Source organism: Triticum aestivum, chromosome 2A (assembly GCF_018294505.1).
Source record: "Triticum aestivum cultivar Chinese Spring chromosome 2A, IWGSC CS RefSeq v2.1, whole genome shotgun sequence".
Classification (NCBI taxonomy): Eukaryota; Viridiplantae; Streptophyta; class Magnoliopsida; order Poales; family Poaceae; genus Triticum; species Triticum aestivum.
This window is the reverse complement of record NC_057797.1, coordinates 717,312,054-717,322,243: the sequence shown is the minus strand read 5'-3', so window position 1 is coordinate 717,322,243 and position 10,190 is coordinate 717,312,054. Positions and strand designations below refer to the sequence as shown.

At 46.4% G+C, this 10,190-nt stretch overlaps 2 protein-coding genes across 2 annotated transcripts; one reads left to right on the top strand and one right to left on the bottom strand.

Moving 5' to 3' along the window:
- Positions 1 to 3,476: 3,476 nt before the first annotated feature.
- LOC123190497 (probable phospholipase A2 homolog 1) lies at positions 3,477 to 5,569 on the bottom strand. The gene is made up of 3 exons (XM_044603148.1): positions 5,365 to 5,569; positions 5,145 to 5,264; positions 3,477 to 3,896 (listed from the first exon to the last, which is right to left on the bottom strand). Exons 1-3 carry the CDS (start codon positions 5,477 to 5,479, stop codon positions 3,718 to 3,720), a joined length of 414 nt encoding a protein of 137 aa, XP_044459083.1. The 5' UTR covers positions 5,480 to 5,569; the 3' UTR covers positions 3,477 to 3,717.
- An 11-nt stretch (positions 5,570 to 5,580) lies between these two features.
- On the top strand, positions 5,581 to 7,023 carry LOC123190496 (homoserine kinase). Its single transcript, XM_044603147.1, has one exon. It carries the CDS (start codon positions 5,643 to 5,645, stop codon positions 6,771 to 6,773), a length of 1,131 nt encoding a protein of 376 aa, XP_044459082.1. The 5' UTR covers positions 5,581 to 5,642; the 3' UTR covers positions 6,774 to 7,023.
- The last annotated feature ends 3,167 nt before the right edge of the window (positions 7,024 to 10,190 follow it).

Below are 10,190 nucleotides of genomic sequence, written 5' to 3'. Positions count from 1 at the left end.
GATGATCGGGTTCCCTACGACCAAAGAGATAAAAAACGTAGAAAACTCCGTCTTCGATCTTTTCCTTCTAGAGAGAATAGCTAACCGATGTATGCCTAAACACCGAGTACCTGAAGCACTTAGCACACGATTAGACTAACAAAGGGTTGTCATCATCATCCAAAACACAAAGTAGGGAAATGCCCTTACACTCTGACTATGAGATTATGCAACTCCCGAATATCGGAGGAACACCTTGTGTGCTATCAAACGTCACAATGTAACTTGGTGATTATAAAGATGTTCTACAGGTGTCTCCAATGGTGTTTGTTGAGTTGGCATAGATCGAGATTATGATTTGTCACTCTGTCTGTTGGAGAGGTGTCTCTAGGCCCTCTCGATAATGCACATCACTATAAGCCTTGCAAGCAATGTGACTAATGAGTTAGTTGGGGATGATGCATTACGGAACGAGTAAAGAGACTTGCCCGTAACGAGATTGAACTAGGTATTGAGATACCGACGATCGAATCTCGGGCAAGTAACATACCGATGACAAAGGGAACAACGTATGTTGTTATGCGGTTTGACCGATAAAGATCTTCGTAGAATATGTAGGAACCAATATGAGCATCCAGGTTCCGCTATTGGTTATTGACCGGAGATGAGTCTCGGTCATGTCTACATAAGTTCTCGAACCCGTAGGGTCCGCACGCTTAACGTTCTGTGATGATTTGTATTATGAGTTATGTGATTTGATGACCGAAGTTTGTTCGGAGTCCCAGATGAGATCGGGGACATGACGAGGAGTCTCGAAATGGTCGAGGCGTAAAGATCGATATATTGTAAGGCTATATTCGGACATCGAAAAGGTTTCAAGTGATTCGGGTATTTTTGGAGTACCGGAGAGTTACGGGAATTCATATTGGGCCTTAATGGGCCATACGGAAAGGAGAGAAAAGCCTCAAGGGTGGCCGCGCCCCTTCCCCAAGGACTGGCCCGAATTGGACTAGGGAAAGGGGGTGCCCCCTTCCTTCCTTCTCCTTCTTCCTTCCCTTTTTTCCTATTCCATGTGGGAGGTGTAATCCTACTAGGACTAGCGAGTCCTAGTAGGACTCCACACTTTCGGCGCGCCCTATGAGGGCCGACGGCCTCCTCCCTCCATCCTTTATATACGTGGCCAGGGGCACCCCATAGACACACAAGTTGATCATTGATCTCTTAGCCGTGTGCGGTGCCCCCCTCCATCATAATCCACCTCGGTCATATCGTCGTAGTGCTTAGGCGAAGCCCTGCGCCGATAGCTTCATCATCACCATCATCACGCCGTCGTGCTGACGAAGCTCTCCCTCGACACTCTGCTGGATCATGAGTTCGTGGGACGTCACCGAGCCAAACGTGTGCAGATCGCAGAGGTGCCGTACTTTCGGTGCTAGGATCGGTCGATCGTGAAGACGTACGACTACATCAACTGTGTTGTCATAACGTTTCCGCTTACGGTCTACGAGGGTACGTAGACAACACTCTCCCTCTCGTCTCTATGCATCACCATGATCTTGTGTGTGCGTAGGATTTTTTTTTTGAAATTACCGCGTTCCCCAACACGGCCATCTTTGTTGCTCCAATCAAGGAGGACATCCAGTACCTGCCATCGATGCTCGGCTCATTTGGTGATGTTACTGGCTTGGTCACCAACCGCAACAAAAGTCAGGTGGCACCCATTCTTTGTGCCAACATCGATCTGGACGACATTCTGCAGGCCTTCCCGACGGTACGGGCCACCTTTCCCATGAGATATCTTGGTCTCCCACTTTCGGTTACAAGACTAAAGCGCATCCACTTTCAATACTTAGAAGATAAGGTGGCTGGCAAGCTCCCACCCTGGTCGGCCATGCATGTGGCCACCCCCCGGCCATTGTTTTGGTCATAGACGTCCTTACAGCCAATGCTATAAATCACCTCACTCCTCTGGACCACCCTACTGAAGTAAGGAAAAAACATCAATAGTCTCAGACGCGCCTATCTCTGGGCAGGTTGTGATAAGGTGACGGGAGGCAAGTGTAAGGTTAATTGGGACCTTGTTTGTAAGCCCATAGTTCATGGGGGTCTAGGTGAGCTCAACCTTGAGAAGTTTACTACGGCTTTACGCCCTCGTTGGTTTGTGGTTCGAGTGGGCTGACCCGCCAAAAACATGGGTTTGGATGGGAACACCTTGCTCTGACAAGGATAAGGATCACTTTGCGGCGGCCACTACGATGACCATTGGTGATGGTAAAAAGGCTAAATTCTGGGAATCCTCTTAGCTGAATGATTTTCGACCCAAAGATGTCGCGGCTAAGATCTTCAAGATTTCAAAAAGTAAGGAGTGTGTGGTTAGCAAGGCTCTCGAAAACAATTTTTGGATCCGACATATTAACACTGCACAGGGCCTCACCTTGACAGATTTACAGGAGTTTGCCAACCTTTGGGAGATGGTTGCTGGTGTTACTCTTAGCCAAGATAGGCAAGACACTATTTTTTGGAAATTCACAACCAGCGGAGAGTACTCGGCATCCTCGGCATATTTGGCACAATTTGTGGGGCTTACCTTCAGTACCAACACTTCCATGATCTAGAAGATGTGGGTTCCATTGAAATGCAAATTCTTTGCTTGGTTAATTCTCCAGAACCGAGTTTGGATGGCCGATCGATTGAATCGACGGGGAGGGCTTAATTGCGGCCTTTGCCCCCTTTGCAAGCAAGTTCAAGAGTCTGCTGCCCACCTCCTATTCCAATGTAGATTCATGGTTAGAGTTTGGAATGAGATCACCGCTTGGCTGGGCATCCACGACTACTCGCCAATGTCTTGGCGGAATGAAGATTCGGTTCGAGCTTGGTGGCAAATGACGGTGAGCATGGCTGAGCATAACAGAAAGGCCATTGCTTACACTATGATGCTTGTCTCATGGGACATCTGGAAAGAGCGAAATGCTAGAATTTTTTGCAACACCATGGCTCCATCCACAATCGTCGTCACGAGAATCAAAGGGGAAGCCCATCTTTGGGCACTGGTTGAGGCCAAGCATTTGAGCATTCTTATGTCACGAGAGTAGACTTTTCTTTTTTGCCGCTTTGCGGCATATGTCTAAACCTTCTCCTTAATTAATGAAAATGGCAAGTCTTTTGCCTTGTTTGAAAAAAAAGTAGTATATTTCTTGGTGGCATCGTATGCATGTGGTTTAATTCAGGGTACTAGCACCTCTTTTATCTATTTATTTTGGTGCAATAATTATCTTTCCGTTCCAAATTAGGGGACTAATAATAAATGCATGATCTACGAACACCTCCTCGGTATAAATTTATCATCGTATCTCCATCTTGGCTATTTTAGCAGTTCTTGTATCTATGTTATCAACACATTCCTCCAGTATTTAAATGACCCAAGGAGTAGAGATATAACTAGAAAAACAATAATTGAAGCAGACCACAATTAGAGGGATACCATGAAGAAAGAGATATTCTCAAATTGGAGAATGATGAGATTTTGATTCAATTATATGGCAACTCTGTTTACAAAAATGTCCAGGCAGAAGATCTGATACTATATGCTGCAAACAACGCCGCAACCTAAAATTATCTCTATGGCTGCCCAAAACAATGTGATTTTAACAACAGAAGTAAACTTACAAGTATAATCATCAAAGGAAGTCAATCTTCAATCAACCAAGCAATTCGCCGAGTACCTCTCCAAGGCCAAAGCTACAGTTCTAACTTCTGGCTGCCCAACTGGCTGAGCATGATCGCCATGTCCATACCCTGAGTCATCGTCGCCATAGCCATTTCATACGGGCATTTCTTGGAGAAGCCGACCTTGCCAGCCTTCTTCACTTTCCTCATGCAGTTTTTGAACTTCTCATGGCATTTGATACTCATCAGTCCTGATCAATTTACATTTATGCAAAGAAAAAGAACCATGAGATTGAGGATTCAAAGTACAGATCTTCAGATAAACAGCTCGAGCGCAAACTTTCTTTCGCATCACAAGCATCATATATCCGTTGTGTTTCATGCATGCATACATGTCCCAGCGAAACTGGTTACTCATGGTGTAAGATAAACAAAGCAATATAATTATAGGAATGTGGGGGAATGCACTGATTGATCTGGCCGGTCTCATCTTTCATTTGAAGGTAAAAAGAGGTTCCACCCATATGAAGTCCTCGATGCAATTTTGTTCAACAATTGCCCCCCTTGTACCCAAACACCCATGCGACTCTTTAGCTGTACAGTACTCAATGACACATGAAATTTCACAGGGAACTGCAAAGCTGTGAAGACACAGCCGCAATTGACAAATACGGAGTATAATATAAAATTATTGACCAAAAGCTGTGACTTGTCCCAATGCAGTATAACTATAGGATTGTGGAGATGGCATTAATCGATCTGGTGGGTGCCGTATGTCGTTGGAGGTAAAAAAACTGTGACCTATGTCAACCTGATGCAATATTGAGCACCCCCTTGAACCCAAACCGCCTGTCATCTGTTGTTTGGAGGTAAAAAATGTGACCCATGTCAACCTGATGCAATGTTGAACGCCCCCTTGAACCCAAACCGCCTGTCATCTGTCGTTTGGAGATAAAAAACTGTGACCCATGTCAACCTGATGCAATGTTGAACACCGCCTAGAACCCAAACCGCCAATACATATCGCCCAATCCATGCGACGACTCGACAGTACATAACATGTGGAATTTAGAAGGGAATTGGTGGAGAGCATAGCTGTATACTGACAGGAAACGGCTGACCAGAAATCTAACTTGTCCGGTTGTCCCGATGCATTCTGGTGTGCACACCACAAAGCTGTGCAGTTTATCTAGCAAATTAACCACACACAATTTATCACTGAACAACAGATGAGCGAAAACATCAGTTCATACAGGCAATTGTGAACCAAAACTACCACTGCATTGCCATTACTAAATGACAGAGCAGAGTAGAGCAAACAGCAATTGAAAGTCTGAATTCTGAAACTGTCTAGCCAATGCCCATCTTATCAACTGTCAGCACCTTCCGAATTCACATGTCCAAACAATACAGTGCAGCGTATGGTTGTTCATGGCGGCCTGGGTTGACCGATCCAGACGCCATTGTTTCTTTCTGAAGCTAGAAAGGGGATGACGTACCTTTCTTGCCGACGCAGTGGTCGTGGTCGCGGCAGCAGGCGTCGAGGTCGTCGCAGGGCTCCTCCCCCTCGCACCCGCTCCACCCCACGCCGCAGAACTTGCCGTACCGGATCCCCACCGCTGCCACCCATCCCATCCATTCCATGGTCAGAGCATGCTCAGATCAGAAAGAAATCGTCACACTCGATTGACCGGATCCGGGGAGGACGAGGAGGCTCACAGTCGCAGTTGAGCGTCGCGCACGACCGGCTGCACGGCGGCGGCGGCGGCGACGCGGCCGCGGAGCCCCCGGCCAGGAGGAGGAGGACGAGCAGGACGGCAATCGCCATCGCCATCGCCGGTTCGTGGTGGAGATTGTTCTTGGAGCCGCGGTGGTGGCGGGCCACGGCTGTCAGTCACTCTTCAGACTTCTGGTTGTTCCCAAAGGCAAAGCCCAAGCCCAAATCTTTTCCCCAAACCCCACCCACCCACGGGCGCACCGCCCGGCCACCCCCCGCAATGGCGGCGGCGGCGGCGTCTCCGGCCATCGCGCCGTCCTCCTTCCCCTCCACCCGCACGGGACCGCTGCTCTCCTTTCGCGTCTCGAGGAAGCTCAGGGTCTCCGCCGCGGCGGCATCGGCCGACCCGCCCCCGGCCTTCAGGTCCGTCACGGCGTTCGCGCCGGCCACGGTGGCGAACCTGGGGCCGGGTTTCGATTTTCTGGGCTGCGCCGTCGCCGACGCCTCGCTCTCCCTCGGCGACACCGTGACCGCCACGCTCGACCCCACGCTGCCCGCCGGCACGGTCGCCATCTCGGGCATCACCTCCCCGTCCTTCCCGCGCCTCGCCGAACGCCTCTCCCGCGACCCGCTCCGCAACTGCGCCGGCATTGCCGCCGTCGCCGCGCTCAGCGCCCTCGGCGTCCGCTCGCACGGCGTCTCGCTCAGCCTCGCCAAGGGCCTGCCGCTCGGCTCCGGCCTGGGCTCCTCGGCCGCCTCCGCAGCCGCCGCCGCCAAGGCCGTGGACGCGCTCTTCGGCTCGCTGCTCCCCCGCGACGGCCTCGTGCTCGCCGGCCTCGAGTCCGAGAAGGCCGTCAGCGGCTTCCACGCCGACAACATCGCCCCGGCCATCCTCGGGGGCTTCGTCCTCGTGCGGAGCTATGAGCCTTTCCGCCTCGTCCAGCTCCCCTGCCCGCCCGCACTCCACCTCTGCTTCGTCCTCGTCACGCCTGAGTTCGAGGCGCCCACCAGCAGGATGCGCGCCGCCCTGCCCAAGAACGTCGCCCTCAGCCACCACACCCGCAATTCCAGCCAGGCTGCTGCGCTCGTCGCTGCCGTCCTGCAGGGTGACGCCGCCCTCATCGGTTCGGCAATGTCGTCTGACTTCATCGTCGAGCCCACCAGGGCGCCGCTGATTCCCGGCATGGCCGCGGTGAAGGCCGCCGCCCTGGAAGCCGGAGCGCTAGGATGCACCATCAGCGGAGCGGGCCCAACCGCCGTGGCTGTCATCGAGGGAGAGGAGAAGGGGGAGGAGGTCACGCGGAGGATGGTTGACGCCTTCCTTTCAGTGGGGAAACTGAAAGCCGCCGCCACCATCGCGCAGCTTGATAGAGATGGCGCCAGGGTTATCTCCACCTCAAGTTTGGAGTAGGAAGGTACATTGTCTTGCTTGTCTGGTTTGTGTATGTGTATTACACTGACTGAACATGTTGTCGGTGATTTGGTGCGGTAGGTGTTTGGAAGTTCTCCCAAATTAGTGTATTATCACTCGGTTGTCAGTTCTAATTGTTTGTTAAATGTTCTTAATGAGTGGATCGATTTACCATTTAATTTGAAATTGTAATCGTATTATCAATCCCTGACCGAGTGGCACAACTTGTTGGACAGCAGCCTCAAAGCAACATGGCGGTGTATCATTCCCTCTGTTAACATTTTTTTTCTTCCCTGTTTCATGGATAGTTTAAACATTTATGAATCTACTAAACCTGTGCATTTTTTTAGTCGTCCTTGTGTCTACTGTAACCATTTCAACATACTATTTATTAGTGATATTTTAGATTTCTGTTTTGTATTCACTGTGGAAGGAAAGGAGGCACACCTGTCAGATAGGTGTAAAACTGTCCTGTTTTGTATTCACTGTGGAATTGGGTTTAAGACAAAAAATGTTGCAAAAGAAAAATATGTTGGGATAGCAGCAGGTAACTGGAGTTGGGGAAATAAATAAACAATCTGCAAAAGATACCAGAATGTTGGATGGTGTGGAATGCTCAGATACTGACAGTGGAAGCAGTGTCTCCAGTGCTAATAACCAGGGGCTCTGTCAGGATATGCAAGATGATCCTGACAGCTTTGCAGGAGGAATGGGGCTTAGTACACAGGTGATTGCAGAGGTAAACAGAAGACTTGATGAGGAGCAGGAGGCTATAGGATCACAACTGGTTGGAGGTGATTTTGGGGAGGAAAATTCAAATAGAGACCAGAACTTACAAGCAAAAAAAGTGGAGCTTGGAGGTGTGTTGAGAGATTTCAGCCAGGAAAAGGATAATATAGTGGATGAGAATTGGAGGAGGGCTAGCAGGAATGTGACAGATCAGCATGTAATGGAGAAAGCAATGGACAGGGCTAAAGTGAAGAATTTGGAGTTTTCCAATTGGTGAGTCTACTTCCTTAAATTTTCCTACAGTTTTAAATGCTGCACATGAAAAACTATTAAGTTCAGTTGCTACTGCGGGTGTTAAATTAGGTGGAAATGAGAAGGAAATTAAGCAATCTGAGAAGTTTTAAAGAAACTAGAAGAAGCTAGATGCAATTTATTTGAGGCTAGTCCTGGTAAGAGCAGTAAAGATTTGCGTTGTAGTGGCTCTAAGAAAAATAGTTTTAATGTAGCTAGAGGTATGGGGGAGGCTGATAAAGTAAAGTTTCTTAAAGAAACTATTGTAGAACATAATATTTTATTTGTACGTGTGCAGGAAACAAAGAAAACTAGTTATGGTGCTGATTGGTTAATTAATATTAGTGGTAGAAAGAATTTTTCCTGGGTATGTGTTCCATCAGTAGAACTGAGTGGTGGTATTATGTTAGGAGTGGATAGTGATTGTTTTGAAGTACTGGAAGCTGAATCGGGTGATTTTAATGCTAGAATGACAGTTAGAGAGAAAAGCTCTAATAAGAAATGGATTTTAGCTACTGTGTATGGGGCTGCTCATGGTAGAGACAAGGGAGCCTGTTTGGTTGAGCTAGTGCATATTTTTTTATTGTAATGAGCTCCCTCTGTTAGTTGGAGGAGACTTTAATTTGATTAGGAAAATTAGTGATAGCAGTCGGGCTAGGAGATTAAATAAATGGTCTAATCTTTTAGTACTATTATTGAGCGTTGTGAGTGTAAGGAGGTGGAGATTGCAGGTGGTTGTTTTACTTGGTGTAATGACCATAGCTCTGCTTTATTTAAGAAATTGGACAAGATTATAATGGTAAATGGGTAGGAGCAAATGTTTCCTCTTGTACATGTGAATACCTTGCCTAGACCTATCTCTGATCATTCGCCTTCAGTTGTTAATTTGGCATTAAATATCCCTAAAATTGTAAAGCCTTTTAAGTTTCTTAGAGAGGATCTAAGTGAGGTGGCCAGCAAAGTTTGGAATGCATTTCATTTTGATACAACTAAGTTAGATAAGTGGCAGAATAGAGCTAGAGTAGTGAGAAAAAAGTTGAAAGGATGGAACATTAACTATGAAAGTTTTTATAGAAAACAGAAGAAAATTTTGGAAACTGCTATTGATGATATAGACAAAGAGAGTGAAATTATGCTTTATCTGTAGACAAGTAGTATAACACTAGAAAAGATCTAGATGTGCAGTAACAACATATTAGAAAGGAGGAGCTGGTGAAGTGGTATCAGAGGTCAAAAGACACTGACCTGCTCCAGGGAAATTCTCTTACTAAATATTTTATGGCTAAAGCTAGCGGTAGAAAACGGAAGAAACATAAGATTTTATTATCTCTACAACAAGAGGAGGGTTTGATTGTAGGGGATGATAACATACTACTTAAGCATGCCATTAAATACCCTAGAGAGCTCTTTGGTCCAGAGGCTAGTGTTATTAATGTCTCTTTAGATGTTCCTTCACAATGTGTGCTTGATGATATCGATAAGCAGTTGCTGATCAAACCTTTTACAGTTGAGGAAGTAAAACATGATGTTTTCCAGATGAAACATAATAAATCCCCAGGTCCTGATGGGTTTCCCAGAGTTTTTCCAGCATTTCTGGGACTTGAGTTGTGATGATTTGATGCCTCTGTTTCATGATTTTTTTAATGGAAAGTTGGATGTAGGAAGACTTAACTATGTCATTGTTTATTTGTTGCCTAAAGGGAATGATGCTGACAGAATCCAAAGATATAGGCCTATATGTTTGCTAAATGTTCCTTTTAAGACTTTTACTGTGGTAAAAGTAGAGCCGTTGTTGTAGAAGATAAGATTATATCCTGTGTGCAGACGGCTTTTATGAGAAATATGTTTATTTTAGATGGTGTGGTATTGTTGCGTGAGATAATTCATGAGATTAGAGTTAGAGAAAAGAAGTGCTGTCAATTTCAAGATTGATTTTGAGAAAGGACAAAATTAACTAGGATTTTTAGAAAAGGTGATGGTTATGAAAGGGTTCCCAATTAAATGAGTACTGTTAATGATGGTAAGGTGGCTTTTATGGTCAGTGACAATATTCATACCTATTTTCCCACTAGAGAATTTTTGAGGCAAGGGGACCCTCTGTACCCCATATTGTTCTCAGTACTTATTAATAGAGTTGTAGAACATGGTCTCATTGCTCCTATGGTCGATAATCTAGTAGAGGACGGAATGGCCATGTTACAGTATGCAGATGACACAATTTTCATATTTGAGGATGATTTGGATAGTGCAGTAAATTTAAAACTTATTCTGTGTATTTGTGAGCATTTATTTGGTTTGAAAACTAATTTTCATAAAGTGAGATAATTCTACTGGGTAAAGCTAAGGATAGAGTTTTGGAGTATAGATCTATATTTACTTGTGTAGAAGGTGAGTTAC